Raw genomic sequence first — 18,705 nt, 5'->3', positions numbered from 1 at the left:
AAAAGGGCAGATAAAGTATTAACAGGGGTGTAGTAATTGCCTTTCGTTAACACACAGTAATGAAAACTACCCTGAATGACTGGCACAGCTGCTTTTCTCTAAATGCTGGCAATGCCTCCAACAGTTAACACAGAGTTTTTAGATTTTGTGCTCACCTTTACCAAATCCAAGCTCAAGGTGTGTTACATTCAGGTTCACTTACTGTGCTTTAACTTTTGGCTGTTTGTGTGTGTTCACTACAGGTAAATGCAAGCCTGAGTATGCTAAAAATATCACACTTATTTTAATATATTTTATTTATAATTTCCAAAATTTACAATACAAGCATAAACTTGCAAAAGAAAAAGTATTGCACAATCATTCAATATTACAAAATTAGAAATAATTATTACTGAAGATAATAATACACACTTTTTCTACTAGCCCACAATATGGGGGGGGGGGGGGGTAGGGGTACAAAAATAACACAAATCAATATATAAATAAGAAAAAAGGAAATAAAGCCCTCTAGTTAATGAATGCCACCTTCTAATAGTTAAAATTGCACAGCCTCTATTCATGAGGCCGACTCCAAACCTTGAACTAACTATGGATCTGTAGACATCAATACAAAAATTGTCCATTGTGGATCAAAGAAATATAATTCTGACCTTCAGTTTTAATCAGGCATTTACAGGGAAAACAGAGGAAAAAATGACCACCTAATTGTTGAATGTTAGGGAAAAGCAACCGAAATTGTTGCCCGCCTTTTCTGTGTGCCTTAGATACATCAGGAAAAATACATATACGGGAGTTCAAACACACACAATCTTTAACCTTGAAAAACATACACATTAATCAGTCTCTCTCCAATTCAAGTGTTAATGTTACCTCAGGGATCTGTCCTGGGACCTCTTCTCTTCTCCATCTATACTTCTTCCCTTGGTACTCTGATCTCATCCCATGGTTTTCAGTATCATCTTTACACTGATGACTCCCAGATCTACCTCTCCACACCAGAAATCTCAGCCGAAATCCAGGCCAAAGTATTAGCCTGCCTGTCTGACATTGCTGCCTGGATGTCTCAGCACCATCTGAAACTAAACATGACCAAGACTGAGCTTCTTATCTTTCCCCCTAAACCAACCTCTCCCTCCTCCCCCATTCTCTATTTCTGTGGATAATACTCTCATCCTTCCTGTCTCATCAGCTCATAACCTTGGGGTCATCTTCGAGGCCTCCCTCTCCTTCTCGGCACATATTCAACAGACTGCTAAAACCTGTCATTTCTTTCTCTATAATATCAGCAAAATTCGCCCTTTCCTTTCTGAGCACACTACCAGAATCCCCATCCATGCTCTTATCACCTCTCGCTTAGACTATTGCAACTTGCTTCTCACACGTCTCCCACTTAGCCATCTCTCTCCTCTTCAATCTGTTCAAAATTGTGCTGCACGACTAATATTCCGCCAGTGTCGTTATGTTCATATTAGCCCTCTCCTCAAGTCACTTCACTGGCTTCCTATCCGTTTCCGCATACAGTTCAAACTCCTCTTATTGACCTATAAGTGCATTCACTCTGCAGCTCCTCAGTACCTCTCCACTCCACTCTCATCTCTCCCTACATTCCTCCCCGGGAACTCCATTCACTGGGTAAATCTCTCTTATCTGCACCCTTCTCCTCCACTGCTAACTCCAGACTCTGTTCCTTTCATCTTGCTGCACCATATGCCTGGAATAGACTTCCTGAGCCGGTACGTCAAGCTCCATCTCTGACCGTCTTCAAATCTAAGCTAAAAGCCCACCTTTTAGAGTCTGCTTTTAACTCCTAGCCCTTTTTCACTTGTTCAGAACCCTTATTTTATCATCCTCACTTTAAAATTCCCTTATCTCTTGTTTGTCCTGTTTGTCTGTCCTAATTAGATTGTAAGCTCTGTCAAGCAGGGACTTGTCTCTTCATGTTCAAGTGTACAGCGCTGCATACGTCCAGTAGCACTATAGAAATGATAAGTAGTAGTAGTAATGTTACAAGCAGTGTTACAGTTGTTTGAGAACCAGTAGAATCAGATCTTTCCTAGAATTTGTGTCAAATCCAGACTATCCATAGGAATCTGAGCAGATTGCAAATGCTCCTCAGAAACTCTCTTTTTCGCTGAAGGAAGATAGAACACCCTTGCAATAGGAGGAATATTCTTTGCTGGAATTTTTAAAGACATAATCAGAAAATTCTTAAACAGATTATATGGAGAAAAGTTAGGAATCCTTGGAAAATTCAAAATCCAAAGATTTTTCTTATGTAACATCCTATGCATAGCAGCACAATCTTTCATGAAAAATTCTCCACGCTGTTGAACAACTTTCAGCGAGTCATCCACATCACCCACACGTTTCAGTGAACCCAATTCCTGAGTTTGCTCAGCTGCATTTTGCAACACTGCTGAAAACTTATCATTAATAGGAAATGTTTGCCTTTTTGCGAATGACACGAAGATAGCCAATAGAGTGGATACCCTAGAGGGAGTAGAAACCATGAGAAGGGCTCTCCAAACATTAGAAGAGTGGTCAAGGGTCTGGTAGTTAAAATGTAATACTAAGAAGTGCAGAGAGATGGGGTGCAGAAATACAAAAAAGATGTACCAGATAGGAAAGGAGAGATTGGTAAACTCAGCTCAGGAAAGGGACCTTGGGGTGATGGTGTCTGAAGATCTCAAGGTGACGAAACAGCGCGACAAGACGGTGGCCACGGCCAGAAGGATGCTAGGCCTCATAGAGAGGGGTATAACCAGCAGAAGAAAGGAGGTATTGATGCCCCTGTACAAGCTGTTGGAGAGACCCCACTTGAAGTATTGTATTCAGATTTTGGAGGCCTTATCTCGCTAAGGATGTAAAAAGACTTGAGGCCGTTCAGAGAAAAGCGACTAAAATGGTAAGGGTTTTACACAGCAAGATGTACATGGACAGACTTACTGACCTAAACATGTATACCCTGGAGGAAAGGAGAAACAGGGGTGATATGATACAAATCTTCAAATATTTGAAAGGTGTTAATCCGCAAGCAAACCTTTTCCAGCGACGGGAAGGTAATAGAACCAGAGGGCATGAACTGAGGTTGAAAGTATTTTTTCACTGAGAGGGTGGTAGATAACTGGAATGCCCTCCCGCGGGAGATGGTAGAGATGAAAACGGTAACGGAATTCAAAAATGTGTGGGACAAACACAAAGAATCCTGTTTAGAAGAACTGGATCCAAAGAAGCTTAGCGGAGATTAGGTAGAAAGCTAGTACTGGGCAGACTTCTACGGTCTGTGCTGTGATCGAGGCTGAACAGATTTGGATGCGCTGGAGTGGAGCTAGTCAGAGGCTTTGACAAGAACTTCAGAAATTTTAGAACAAGGTCAGTACCAGGTAGACTTCTACGGTCTATGCCCTAAACATGGCAAGGATAAATCAAGATCAGGTATGCATATGATGTAATCACTTCATACCATGTGCAATGAGTTTATCTTATTGGGCAGACTGGATGGACCATACATGTCTTTATCTGCCGTCATCTACTATATATGTTACTATGTATGTAACTGAGTGGAAAGAGACCGTTCCAACGGAGATATGCCTTCCCACAGCGATTCAAAATTAAAGGAAGAAGGTCTCACCAGGGCGGTCTTCTTATCAGTCACAGTTAAGGAAGGTAAAACAACTTCTCCAACCTGATCCTGAGTCAGGGATTCCACCCCGGATGAAGAACGCAGCTGAGAAACCACAGCCACTCCCTGCAGCGCCGAGAAAAACGCTACTGACAGGGCTTGAGCCTGCACTGCTCCCTGCCCTGCTAGAGATGACTCGGTGGATATCACACTCATTGGCAGTGGTGGTGGTGGTGGTGGTGGTATTTAAGCCTCCTGGCTGATTGAAACTTCCAGCTTTGACTGGTGTGGTGATCCTCCTTCCGTCCCTGAAACCAGAAGCGAGATGCCCGAAGCTAACGGCATTCCTGGGCATACAAAGTTGTCCATCAGACCCCACACTGGTGTCAGTGTCTGTACAAGATACTGCTTAACCTTTTGTTTGGGCCCCATACAGCAAAGAAGCCAGAAATCAGTGCGGCAATCAAGGAAAGGCAGGAGCTCGGCACAAGTATGTCTAGTCAGGACACCATCTTAAGTCCACCCCCACACTTCTATATTCAAGTGACTTTGCTAATCATGTTTATTACACAAATTACACAGCAAGCACAACTATGGAAAAAAGTAGGCTAAGAGTGTAGCATGAAAAAACTGCTTTTAATTTAACTTCACTTCTAACCCTGAAGTTAAATTCATACCTCTAACCACTACAGTTAAAAATCCAGTGATAAAAATCGCACACTTTCTTTACAGTCATGGAAGGTTCTGCTCAATCAGTTCGAGTAGGCCAGACTCCTAGAGAGGGGGATGATAAAGGCCAGGGCTGCTTTTAAACGGTCTATGTTGATGTTTCTTATATTACAAGGACATGCTCTTCAGTATATGCGTAACTTGAACAATCGCCATTTTTACCTGAAGTCATCTAGATATGTTTTAAATTTTCATTTTCTGAATCCCAAGGGGGTACAAAACAAAAATATGTTAGTATGGTCTTTTACATATCAGGCAGCTAAATAGTGGAACATGTTACCAATAGAGTTTAGATAACTGTCTCATTATAAGTTGTGTTGAAAATCCCTAAAAAAGCATTTATTTCAGAAATTTGTATTGAATAACTCTTAAATTTTATGTTGTTAATTCCTAGGTATTTCTCATTCTCTTACTGGCTAAGTCGCACTGAAATGTTTATAAGTATATGAAGGATACAAATATTTTTAATGTACTATAGGGTCCTTTTACTAAGGTGCACTGAAAAAAGGTTTGCGGTAGTGTAGGCGCAGGTTTTGGGCGCACGCCGATCCATTTTTCAGCTCACCTGTAAAAAAGGCCTTTTTAAAATATTTGCCAAAAATGGACATGCGGCAAAATCAAAATTGCCACGTGTCTATTTGGGATCTGAGACCTTACCACCAGCCACTGACCTAGTGGAAGTCTCACGTGGTAACCGGGCGGTAATGACCTACGCGCGTCAAATGCTAAGTTGGCAGGTGTCCGATACGCGCGTCCAAAAAATAAAAATTATTTTTCAGTCGCACAACAAAAATGAAATTACCGCAAGAGCCACATGGTAGCCGGGCAGTAACTCCATTTTGGTGTGCGTTGAGTGTGCATAGACGCTCATGTGGCTTAGTAAAAGGGCCCTATAATGATACAGAGCATACTCTAACTCAGCCAAACCCTACTCTGAAAGTAATCTCTCTGTCATACTAAGATCTTTAAGGAGAAAGGGAAAATGAGTACAAGACCTGTATGCCTACGTGGGATAATGATTTACAGGGAAATCTTGGATTAAAAGAAAAGTTCAGTGATGTGGCAGAATGCCTGAACTATTCCTGTATGCACTGACATACACTAAGAAGCCTTTGATGTATTTACAGAATGTTACAAAGAGCATACAGATACCCTACGCCATTTGCCAAGTTCAGTAGGTCTAGCCCTCTATGCTGGAGGGGATTTAGGCAAAAAGGCACATATCATTGTATGGTGGGACTGTATATATGCCAAAAGTTTCTGTTCGTCACTGGAAAATGTTATTCTTGACATGAGGGGCCTCTAAATCTTTCTAACTACTCTGATAGGCTTGCTAGGTTACTGAGCAAATGCACTGTTTTCTGCTGATAGGAAAGTGCCGATAAATCATTTGCTGCTAGCTAACAAGAGCTTTTTGGGAGATCAGTGCCCAGCAGGGAATTCTGGGATAACAGAGTGGTTAATACTGGCGGGTCTGAAAGAATAACTTTTGTGTTTAAAGGGGCCCTACAAAGTATAGTCAGATTTGGGATTTATTCTGAACCGGTGCTCTAATATTGCTAGTAGGCGGGCGTCAGTTTAAATTCTGGGCGCCATTTTGAGTCCAGGTAGGCAGATAAGATAGAAGCCGACACGACAAGAGGTATGTGTTAGGCCAAGCTAAATGCGAATTCATGAGTTTTCATTGTGTTTCTCTGTATCGTTTTAAGACAACTTTTGATTATAGGTTTCACGGAAGCACGGGGTCCTGCTCCTTATGAAGAAAGAGCGAAACAGGAGCTCGCTGTCGAGCGAACCCATCAGTGCAAACCTAACAACAGATAAGTGCTGGTCCCCTTCTATTTGAATAAAAAATTTAAAAGAAATAATAATTAATAAAAAGTATATTAAAAAAGAGGGAGGACTCTAGGGTGAGGTTTTTCTGATTTATGACGATGCCCACCAGCTACTTTACAGTGACAAACGTTACATAAGTACATAAGTAATGCCATACTGGGAAAAGACCAAGGATCCATCGAGCCCAGCATCTTGTCCATGACAGCGGCCAATCCAGGCCAAGGGCACCTGGCAAGCTTCCCAAACGTACAAACATTCTATACATGTTATTCCTGGAATTTTGGATTTTTCCAAGTCCGTTTAGTAGCGGTTTATGGACTTGTCCTTTAGGAAACCGTCCAACCCCTTTTTAAACTCTGCTAAGCTAACCGCCTTCACCACATTTTCCAGCAATGAATTCCAGAGTTTAATTACACGTTGGGTGAAGAAACAATTTCTCCGATTTGTTTTAAATTTACTACACTGTAGTTTAATCGCATGCCCCCTAGTCCTAGTATTTTTGGAAAGAGTGAACAGACGCTTCACATCCACCTGTTCCACTCCACTCATTATTTTATATACCTCTATCATGTCTCCCCTCAGCCATCTCTTCTCCAAGCTGAATAGCCCTAGCCTCCTTAGTCTTTCTTCATAGGGAAGTCGTCCCATCCCCGCTATCATTTTAGTCGCCCTTCACTGCACCTTTTCCAATTCTACTATATCTTTCTTGAGATGCGGCGACCAGAATTGAACACAATACTCAAGGTGCGGTCGCACCATGGAGCGATACAACGGCATTATAACATCCTCACACCTGTTTTCCATACCTTTCCTAATAATACCCAACATTCTATTCGCTTTCCTAGCCGCAGCAGCACACTGAGCAGAAGGTTTCAGTGTGTTATCGATGACGACACCCAGATCCCTTTCTTGGTCCGTAACTCCTAACGTGGAACCTTGCATGACATAGCTATAATTCAGGTTCTTTTTTCCCACATGCATCACCTTGCACTTGCTCACATTAAACATCATCTGCCATTTAGCCGCCCAGTCTCCCAGTCTCGTAAGGTGCTTCTGTAATTTTCACAATCCTGTCGCGAGTTAACGACTTTGAATAACTTTGTGTCATCAGCAAATTTAATTACCTCGCTAGTTACTCCCATCTCTAAATCATTTATAAATATATTAAAAAGCAGCGGTCCTAGCACAGACCCCTGAGGAGCCCCACTAACTACCCTTCTCCATTTTGAATACTGCCCATTTAACCCCACTCTCTGTTTCCTATCCTTCAACCAGTTTTTAATCCACAATAGGACATTTCCTCCTATCCCATGACCCTCCAATTTCCTCTGTAGCCTTTCATGAGGTACCTTGTCAAACGCCTTTTGAAAATCCAGATACACAATATCAACCGGCTCCCCTTTGTCCACATGTTTGTTCACTCCTTCAAAGAATTGAAGTAAATTGGTCAGGCAAGATTTCCCCACACAAAAGCCGTGCTGACTCGGTCTCAGTAATCCATGTCCTCGGATGTGCTCTGTAATTTTGAAAGTACGTTTGAAAGTAAAGGCTGAGCGGCGCGGTACCCACCATTAAAAGCAAAAGTGGAGGTTTATCAGGTATCTGAAGTCTTTTCCTCCTTCTTAATGATACAGAGCTAATATTATTTGCAAGTTGTGGATCTTGATTAGTACTGCCCAATGCAAAATTTTTTTTTTTGCTACGTTTGTACCCCACGCTTTCCCACTCAGGGTAGGCTCAATGCGGCTTACATGGGGCAATGGAGGGTTAAGTGACTTGCCCAGAGTCACAAGGAGCTGCCTGTGCCTATGACATAAGCAGCAGCTGTTAGGGTTATGTACAGCTAAAAAAAAGTTCACCTCGGGCCCTTTAACTACCCACGGTAAAAAGTGCTGGGACATATTTTACCGTAGCGGGTAAAAAGGCCCTTTTTAAATGGGGCGGTAAATGTCCATGCGCTAATATTAAATGTAGCACGTGGCAATTTATTGCCTGAGTCCTTAACACCACCTATTTACTTGGTGTTAAGGGCTCACACGCTACTCCTGCAGTAATCTGGTTCAGAATGTTATCTACGGTGAAGCCCCGGGATACATGACAGACTTAATCGACCTACTACTAGAAACACATCCGAATCAACACGAACGTACCTAAATCTGCACTATCCAAGCTGCAAAGGACTCAAATACAAATCAACTTACGCATCCAGTTTCTCCTACATAAGCACACAACTGTGGAACACATTACCAAAAGCCTTGAAAACTACATACGACCACCTAAACTTCCGGAAAAAAACTAAAAACTAACCTGTTTAAAAAGGCATACCCTACCAATCCAACATAAATGCCTAATCTCTGCAACACAACAAAACTAAAGTACGTAATGGACATAACACAACTCTTTCCGTTGCACGATTCCCTAATGTGGCTGTGCCACATGAACTTGATCTTACCACAACATCACTTTGTATTTGTTCACACCGGAGCCTGCAAAGGCAGAAATTGTTAGAAGAATGGCACATACGCATGAAACACGCCACAATTCCATCTAAGCGCTATTCTATAAATAAAAGCATGTCATACATAGCATGCATTTTACAGGAAGGTGTACACATAGGCAGGAATCACACACACACACTGCCAGATTCTATATATAGCGCCTTAATTTCTGCATGGAAATCGAAGCATTATCTATAGCAATGCGCATAACTTAACTGGTTAACTAGCTAATCAGCGCAGTCAATTGGATGTTAACAATGTTATCAGCCATAATTGGCATCAATTAAGATTTATGCGCACAACTCACAAAGTGTATTCTGTAATGTGGTGCACGTAAATTCTAAGTTGCAAAGTTGAAAAGGGGGCAGAGCGTGGGCATTTCTAAAATGTATGCACATTGTTATAGAATACACCCGCTCTACACCTAATTTAGGCATCAGGATTTACGCCAACTAGAACTTGGTGTAAATGGCCGTCACTAAATTACTATGTAAGCCACATTGAGCCTACAAATAGGTGGGAAAATGTGGGATACAAATGTAACAAATAATAATAAAAGAAGGCTGAAGTCTCCAGAAAGAAAAGAGGTTTTAATGAATTCTGTTAGGGCGTCTTTTACTAAAGAGCGCTAGCGTTTTTGGCACATTAGCTGGTGCCAAAAGATGAGACACCCATTATATTCCTATGGGCATCTCAGCGTTTAGCGCCAGTTGATTTTTAGCGTGAGGTAAAAGCTCTAGCACACCTTACTAAAAGACCCCCTTAGTGAACAATTTGCAATAGAATACTTTTATGTGGAAAAATAAAAAAGTTACAGAAGTTCAAACATGTAACTTTATCAGACTGCTGAAGACCCATGACATGAAAAATCAGCCATTCCTAAAATTTTGGATCTGCTACTTGTCACTTTTTCCGAGAGACAGTCACAAATGTATGAAATGAACTGGAAAATGCCTGAAAATTTGGAGAGCCAGTCTAAAATTTGCGCAGAAAAGAACCGATTATTCTTTCTGTGTCTACCCCCAAAGGTCAGAGACCCTCTAACCTGAGACTTTGGAACATATAACACTGATTCAAAAATACAGTGCTGGGCAGAGCAAAAGGCAGCACTATGGGCAGGGCCGGCATTAGGGGGTGGAAAACAGGGCAATTGCCATGGGCCCCCACATCATAGGGGCCTCAAACCTGCCTCAAGTTAGAGGAGGCATAGGCTGAAGACAAGCTTTTCAGCCTCCTCCCCGGTTTCTGTCCTGGGCCCCTGAATGTCTAACACCAGCGCTGACTATGGGAATAATTCTATAAAGTATATGCTAACATTTATGTGCTGATTACAAGCAGAAATTGTTAGAAGAATGGCACATACGCATGAAACACGCCACAATTCCATCTAAGCGCTATTCTATAAATAAAAGCATGTCATACATAGCATGCATTTTACAGGAAGGTGTACACATAGGCAGGAATCACACACACACACTGCCAGATTCTATATATAGCGCCTTAATTTCTGCATGGAAATCGAAGCATTATCTATAGCAATGCGCATAACTTAACTGGTTAACTAGCTAATCAGCGCAGTCAATTGGATGTTAACAATGTTATCAGCCATAATTGGCATCAATTAAGATTTATGCGCACAACTCACAAAGTGTATTCTGTAATGTGGTGCACGTAAATTCTAAGTTGCAAAGTTGAAAAGGGGGCAGAGCGTGGGCATTTCTAAAATGTATGCACATTGTTATAGAATACACCCGCTCTACACCTAATTTAGGCATCAGGATTTACGCCAACTAGAACTTGGTGTAAATGGCCGTCACTAAATTTGGTCATGTGGAAAGGCGCTCGGCATATTCTATATACCGTGTGGAAACTTAAGCCTATTCTATAAAATTTAGGCGTACCTTTGAGAATATGCCTAGGCGTGGGGTTTTTTCTGCGCAGAATTTTCAGGCGCCAAATATAGAATCTAGCCCATGACCTCTGGAATGCTACAAGTTATGCGCATATCTCCAGGATGTACATCAGCTCTGTGGCTGGTTTAAGTGCTCATTCCTAAATTATAAGTGTGTACTTTAGCTGTCATGCTAGTATTCTATAAAGGAAAGTAAGGTTCTACGCTCCTTTATAGAACAGGCGTCTATTTATATGCAAACAAAACGAAAGTGAAAGTCACCAAAAAACAAATATTCAAGACCGTGAATAAACATATACAGTCCAATAATAATAATGTCCATCAATTGTATTCATCCATATTCAGTAAAAGCTTAATCCATTTACAGAAATAAGACCCAACAGGAGCCAAATATGGATGAATACAATTGATGGACATTATTATTATTGGACTATTTATGGTTATTCACTGTTTATGTTTATTCATTTGTTTTTTGGTGACTTTCGTTTTGTTTGCTTTTTGATTTGTTGTGGAAGACATTTTTTTCCTTCCTTTATTTTTTTGAGATTTGTCTATTTAAAAGCACACAGTTGTAGAATTACCCTCCTCAATCACTTCCCCCACAAGCTTCTTTTACAGAGAACAGGCACAGCATCCGCACTGAACCCCACTCTGGAAATTCACAAGTGTCCCACTGATCCCAGAAAAATCAGCTGTACAGTACGCCAGGTCCTCCTATGAAATTGAAACAGCTTTTCTAAATCTGATCCAAGCAAAACGTCTCTTCAGCTGAAGCAAAACTGCAGAGGTAGCATTTACAGCACACAGCTGGAGAACATTACTACAGTTCCCTTCCCCCCCCCCTCCCCTTATTTCTCCCTTTGTCTTTCTCCCTTTCTCCTCCCCCTCTACCAATTGGACCTAAGTTTGTGTTACTCAGACAGGAAGAGATCATCTTCCATCCTGTACAACATAAGAAATTTTCAGATAGGAACTGCAAAGGGGTAAGAAGCGTTCCCAGTCAGCTCTGGTCGAACACCTCTGTCACTGGGCCCTTTCCTGTATGTACATCCCTGCCATGAGCATATGGCCTAAATGCCAGAGCTGGGATTCTCTATACTCACTCCAGCAGTTAGAAGAAAAAAAGTGTCAGGGGGAATCAAGGTATCGAGGAGGAGTTCTGGATGCATTCAACTTTCTTATTTCTAATGGGTAAAAAAAAACCAAGCAAAATTCTGTGTAATTACTACCCACAAAAAAAAGAAAGAAAACTTCTTAGAGACATTCTAACATTTAACAGGGGCAGTAAAGCACCGTTTTGGTTGGATGAGGCCAAAGAAACTGATCTCCAGCCCTGCCTGTAGTTGAAGATGCTGTGTTGGACAAAATATTGGTCAAGCCATGGACCAACGGTCCACCCCCCATTCCACTACATATGCACTAAACTGAAACAACAGGATGCAAAACTCGAGAAGTGAAGAGGGACCGATGTACAGCTCCAAAAATAACTGAGAGCCTTGAAACAATTACAAGTGCTAAATGAAGAACAGAAACATTGCTGCCCTCTCCCCTTCCTCCATTTGTAACCTTTAAGGACATAAATGTAATACCAAAGGAAAATGACAGAAAAAGGAGAAAAAAAATGGGACAGGCAGGACTAGGCGGAAGGAAGGTGGTCAGGAACTGTGACTTTTTCTAAGGGAGGGAAGTGCTAAATAAAATGACAGGATCACTAATACTCCAGTACAACACCGCTCTCCAAGTGGTTCCATGCAAGTCGCCAAGACCTCATTTACTGCTGAACGAAAAAGCAAAGGCACACCCCTGCAAAGCCCACAAAGGCATATTTCCAAACAAAGGGGTCCTTTTACTAAGGTGTGCTAATGGATTTAGCACACGCTAACAATTAGCGCGTGCTAAATGATAAAATGCCCGTTATATTCCTATGGGTGTCATCATTTAGCATATGCTAAATCTGTTAGTGCACCTTAGTAAAAGGACCCCAAAATGAATTCAACTGTTTTTTTTAATTCACTAGGTACCTCCAGTTTCTTTAGAAAATTAGCCATTTCTTGACATATCGAGGGTAATTCTATGAAGAGCAGCCTAGCGTTAGGTTACATGAATAAATTGAAGTATTCTAGTCATTTATAAGCATAAATATTTGTTTGCTTTTTTTAACTCAGCAGAATGACAAAAACAAGTAAACACTGATATTTCCATAACCCAGTCCAACTAGAGACAAACCAATGAACAACAAAATCATAAACTCACAATATAACCATGAACCAATTACTAATTCACTGTACCCACTGGTGGGTTCGTAAACAGAGGGTATAACTGGGTGATTTTCTACCACAACCTTCCCCACATTCAATCCCCACTCCCTCCCTTCGTAAATGCTTTCTTGTAGAATATCAATTCGCAAATAAAAACACAGAATATGCACACACTGCCAGTGGACATGCACATGGGCGGAGTGTGGGCAGGGCACACATGGAGTGGTCTAGTGGTTAGAGCACTGGTCTTGCAATCCAGAGGTGGCCAGGTCAAATCCCACTGCTGCTCCTTGTAATTTTGGGCAAATCACTCCATTGCCTCAGGTACAAAGTTAGATTGTGAGCCCTCCTGGGACAGAGATATATCCAGTGTACCTGAATGTAACTCACCTTGAGCTACTACTGAAAAAGGTGTGAGTAAAATCTAAATAAATGTATGCACATAAATTACAGAATGCTAACTTACAAGCATCCATCTAGGTGCTTACACCCATTACAGGTCTGGTATAAGTGGTTGTGCCTAGATTTTTTTGTTTGTTACATTTGTACCCTGCACTTCCCACTCATGGCAGCAGCTTACATATTGTATACAGATACTTATTTGTACCTGGGGCAATGGAGGGTTAAGTGACTTGCCAAGAGTCACAAGGCACTGCCTGTGCTTGAAGTGGGAATAGAACTCAGTTCCTCAGGACCAAAGTCCACCACCCTAACCACTAGGCCACTCCTCCACCCATGACCGCTCATTCTTTTCATAATTCTAGTGCTCCACCCAACATCCTTTTTTTTTTTTTTACTTTACCATCTCTCTCTCTCTCTCTCTCTCTCTCTCTCTCTCTCTCTCTCTCTCTCTCTCTCTCTCCCCCCCCCCCCCCCCCCCTCTTCTTTCCCACCACAGGAAACTAGCAGGACCAAAGCATAGAGCAGGCTCATCCAAGTTCAGTCCTTGGGGGCTAAAAGCAGACCAGGTTTTAAGGATATCCCTAATGAATATGCATGGAAGAGGTTTGCATGCAAATCTTTCTCATGGATACTTATTAGGAATATTCTGAAAACCTGGCCTGTTTGCAGCCCTTGAGGACTTAACTTGGACAAGCCTGGCATAGAGCCTTCCCCATTCCCTCTTCCACTCCTCAAATTCTCACCCCTTCTCCTCTGCTGCTTCAAATTCCTCTCTTCTCTTCACTACCCTGTTCCTGTTTCTACTGCTTCAGCTCCAGCAAGAAGAGGACACCATAAACAGAGATTTTCTACCCCCCTGTCATCTGCAAACTTCTGACTAGATTTGGGGTTAAAAGTACCCCATTCTCCACCCAGGAGTGTCCTGAGCTGGAATCAAATCCTGCGCAACACATCCCCTAGTGCCCCGTTTCAGGGCCGCCGAGAGACTGAGCTGGGCCCGGGGCAAGGCCGCACCCCCCCTAAAGGATCCCCCCACCCACTCCTCAATCGCTACTTCTGTCGCCTCCCTCTCCTGCTCCCAGGCTGCCAGCGTCGCAGTTCCCAGTCTCCACCCACTTATCCTCTGCTCCCTTCTGCCTGCCATCCGACCAACTTTATTTAAAAAAAAATCTCTAAACCAGCAGCGCCTTCTTTGCGAAAGCGGCAGATCGCCTCAGGCAGGCCTTCCTTCATTGTGTCCCGCCCTCGCGGAAATAGGAAGTTACATCAGAGGAGGGCGGGACACAGTGCGGGAAGGCCCACCCGAGGCGAACTGCCACTTTCGCAGAGAAGGCGTTGCGCTGCTGCTTTAGAGATTTTTTTTAATGCGGGGGGGCAGAGGGTAGGCAGGTGGAGACGAGACTGCGGCACCAGCGGCCTAGGAGCAGGAGAGGGCGAGAGACTCCGGCACCGGGCCCTCCTTGGTGGCCCAGGCCCGGGGAATTTTGACCCCCTGCCCCCCCTCTCAGTGGCCCTGCCCCATTTCACTCACTGCTCCACAGCCATGCTCCCCCATCTCCCTTGCGCCCTATGCGGCCACACCACTTGCAAAGCCCTCAGGACAGCCCTGTCTCCACTCCCTGAAGGCTGGCTCAGTGTGTTTAGGGCTGTCATGCACTTCTTTTGGAAATAGAGTGAGCAGCATTCCTTGAACCGTCCCTGGCAGAACTGCTTGTGGAAGTTGGGAACAGGAGGAGGAAGGGGCCTGCTATGATTTAGGTGGGCCAGTTATGGAACTATCAGCAGACAGTAAGCACCTGAAACCCTCAGAGTACCACTGACAACTAATGCACTTCAGTGTCTTCCTTCCCCTGGATTGCCCCAAGCAAAAATGAAATGATTGGAAAAGTATTCTAACTTGTAGAATGTTAATTTTCACAAATATGTCACTATTGCTGTAAATTGTTGCAATTAATCTCGATTTCAAGACACCAGTTGGCAGCAGCTAACTTACGTAAAGGGTAAGTCAGTGCAGCTAGTTCAGAAAGTACAAAATAGCAGAGTTCTGTGTGTGTTTTGCATGCATCAGCGGTGGGCATTAAATGACAATTAGGTTGCTTGTCTAACTCCCACTGAGCAAGAACATATTCTCCAAACATTCCTCTGGGAAAAAAAGTAGCAGACCAGAATATAATAAAAGACACTGGGGGGAAAAGCGGAAGCTGCCAACTCCTTCAAAATGTTCAGTCAGAATTTCGTTTTACACTTTTCTGCAGGATAAAGTCAATGGCTAACACACAGAACACAAAACACAATATGTCACCAAAGTGCTATGTCTGAGTGTTCAGGGCGGAGAAGGAGCAGGAGGCGTGCACCGGTAGGACAGCAAGCCAAACTTGCCCTAGGTGCTAACTTGTAAGCTCTCTGGGGCAGGGGAAACACCTACTGGACATGAAATTAACTTGTCATAAACTCAGATTTGGAAAGGCAGGTCACAAAATCTAAAACTAAAATCCTAAGCAGAAGAAGAGAGACGTGCAAGATAAGGCTGGGACTTTCTCAACCGGTACCGGAGTCAACAAAACGAGGCAAGGACTTGAGCCCACCTCAACACTAAACAATATCAAATTGCTAAAAAAGTAAACTTTTTTTTTTAAAATAAAACGATTTTCCTGTTTATCCTGGAAAGGGCAGTTGTCTCTGCAAATACTGTGGAAGAGATTTGCAATTGCAAAAGGGGGAGGAGGGGAGGCATTTTTTGTCTACTAGATTGTAAGCTCTTTGAGCAGGGACTGTCTTTCTTCTATGTTTGTGCAGCGCTGCGTACGCCTTGTAGCGCTATAGAAATGCTAAATAGTAGTAGTAGTAGTAGCATTTATCTCCATGTTACATGTGTAGAGCCTGTCAGAATTAGGGAAGGGGAACGCGTTTGGACTTCACAGCGTTCTCTCCAGGGACCTTTTCATCCAAAGTCGATTTCCCTCCTCCTGTCATTTAATCGAGAGTGTCAGAAGTTAATTTGGAGTTCCGGGAAAAGTTCTTTTAAATGGGGGAATTAATTTCCTCCCCTGTCTCATTCCCCCCTCCCCCACTCAAAAACATGCAGCTGCCTCTAGGTGGATGGGTTTTGCACCAGGTCACTCACCCTCACTGCCGTACTGCTTGCCATTGTTCGCTCCCATCCTGCAGGTTTCATATCTCCATCACCATCCCACTTCGCAGCGCTGCCATCAGCAAAATCAGAAACCGTACCTCGTACCCGAGAAACAGTTGAATCATTTTCTCAACAACAACAACAAAAAAATCCCAACTATTGCCTTTAAAAAAATTTCTACATATGCAAAAATCAACACAATAGAAAAAACATCTCCATAAATAGCTCCAAGTCTCTTTCCTTCAGTTTCCAGGCAACATGATCACGAGAGAAATGGGTGTCCAAGAAGTTCCACTACATTAAAATCCACAAATGGCCGAGAAGACACCGCTTGCCTCACTCCACATCCCCCACGTCTTGCTCTGAAACTGTAAAAGAGCAAAAATGACTCTGAAGGAGTTTCCCCCCTCTTCCCTTTTTCTTTGTTTCTTTCCCCCAGAAATGATGGATCTTGTCCTTCTAGCTGGAAGTGCCCTCTCTTAGCTGCAACAGGAGAGGAGCCTCTGTGGAATGAACATGAAGCCAGGTGTAAGCTTTTACCCGAGGGGGGGGGGGGGGCTTCTTCTGCAGTTTGGGCACAGTAACACTACCAAACTCCACACTGGAGAGCTGCTTGCACTGAATTCCCTAACCACTCCTCCTGCAAGACTTCCTTCAGCCATAGATAAGGGCTGAGCATCTAGACTAGACTTCTAGTGCCACCTAGTGGCGGATTCTTCCCGTATCATCCTTTCAGACATGCTCTCTTATTTCAGAAATAATAATGTAAAACAAATTTATTTTAGATAGATTGCTTTAGAGCAAGACATCGAGGAAGTAATTTGAAATGTTTATATCTGGTTTTCCGGTGTCCGAGACACATATATAAGTTATGGGTGCAAGTCTATAAGCTTGTATCTAGTTAAAAACATAAGAATAGCCATACTGGTCCATCTAGCCCAGTATCCTGCTTCTAACAGTGACCAATCCAGGTCACAAGAACCTGGCAGAAACTCAAATAGTAGCAACATTCTAGGCTACCAATCCCAACTACCAATAGCAGACTATAGACTTTTCCTCCAGGAACTTGTCCAAACTCTTTTTTAAACCCAGATACGCTAACCACTGTTACCACATCCTCCAGCAACAAGTTCCAGAGCTTAATTATTCGTTCAGTGAAAAAAATATTTCCTGTTATTTGTTTGGAAAAGTATTTCCATGTAGTTTCATGGAATGTCCCCTAGTCTTTGTATCTTTGAAACAAATAAAAACTTGATTCACTTCTACTCACTCTATATCACTCAGGATTTTGTAGACCTCAATCATATCCCCCCCCCCCCCCCCCCCCGCCCATCCATCTCTTACATGTGTCAGTGCCTTTAGTTGCCAGTTTCACATGTAAGTGAACTAGGTGTTATTCTATAAAATAGTGCAGAAGTCCAAAGTGGGCAGATATGTGGGAGGAGCATGGGCAGGCCATGGGTGTGATGCTCAATAATGCACATAAGTTATAGAATACTGTCATTTATATGTATCACCAGGAGCACTTAGGTGCGACCATTTGCATCAGCCATTGACATGACATTAAGTATTCATGCCCGAGATAAGGCACACCAGGGCTTCCTTGTGCTAATTTTATAACAGCTTGGGCACATCCATATGCAGAGATGCCAAGCAACCAAGTTCCAGGCTGGAGATTTGGGGGCAGTCCTAGTTTTGAATTTACAACACAAAGCAGTGTGGGATTTGTAGTGCCTGATCCTGCCCATTGAAATCAGTGCTGACAGTCCTATAATGCACCAGGATGTGGTAGACAGAAATCCAGGACTGTCCTAAAATCTCCAGTCTGAAGTTGGGGAACTTGGCATTTTTGCATATGCCAGAGGCATAGCCAGACTCGGTATTTTAGAAGGGCCCAGAGATAAATTGGGCCCTTGTATGCACACATGCCCCCTCCCCCCCAAATCACACACCACAAATATCTTCCCGGAGATATTTTTTAAGAACATAAAAGTTTTAGTTTTCACCTACCCCACATCTTCTCCCTCTCCTCTGTGACATCCTGGCATCTGCGCTCCTGTTTCCAAACTCCGTCCCTCCCCAATGTCAGTACAGGTGTCCTCTGCACCTGCAGTGATTCATTCTCGCTGCTTGCACCAGCCCCTCAGGCTTTCATCTGCCATGTCCCACCTTCGCTGATGTCATTGCCTGTTTCCTGTCTGGCGGAACATGGCAGATGGAAGCCTGTGGGACTGGCACAAGCAGCAAGAATGAATCGCTGCAGACGCCGAAGACACCTGTACCAACACCAGGGAAGGAAGGGGTTCAGAGACCAG

The 18,705-nt window shown here is 43.1% G+C and overlaps 1 protein-coding gene across 1 annotated transcript in view; it reads right to left on the bottom strand.

Annotated features, from left to right (window-relative positions):
• FBXL7 (F-box and leucine rich repeat protein 7) overlaps positions 1-16,898 on the bottom strand; it is a 498,006-nt gene extending 481,108 nt beyond the window's left edge. The window contains exon 1 of the mRNA XM_030207251.1: positions 16,382-16,898. Within this exon, the coding sequence (XP_030063111.1) occupies positions 16,382-16,418 (37 nt within the window). The 5' untranslated portion in view covers positions 16,419-16,898. The remainder of the gene's footprint in view (positions 1-16,381) is intronic.
• Positions 16,899-18,705: the final 1,807 nt, after the last annotated feature.

Source organism: Microcaecilia unicolor, chromosome 1 (assembly GCF_901765095.1).
Source record: "Microcaecilia unicolor chromosome 1, aMicUni1.1, whole genome shotgun sequence".
Lineage (NCBI taxonomy): Eukaryota > Metazoa > Chordata > Amphibia > Gymnophiona > Siphonopidae > Microcaecilia > Microcaecilia unicolor.
Note: the sequence above shows the minus strand (reverse complement) of the source record. Positions and strands in the feature narration are given on the sequence as shown.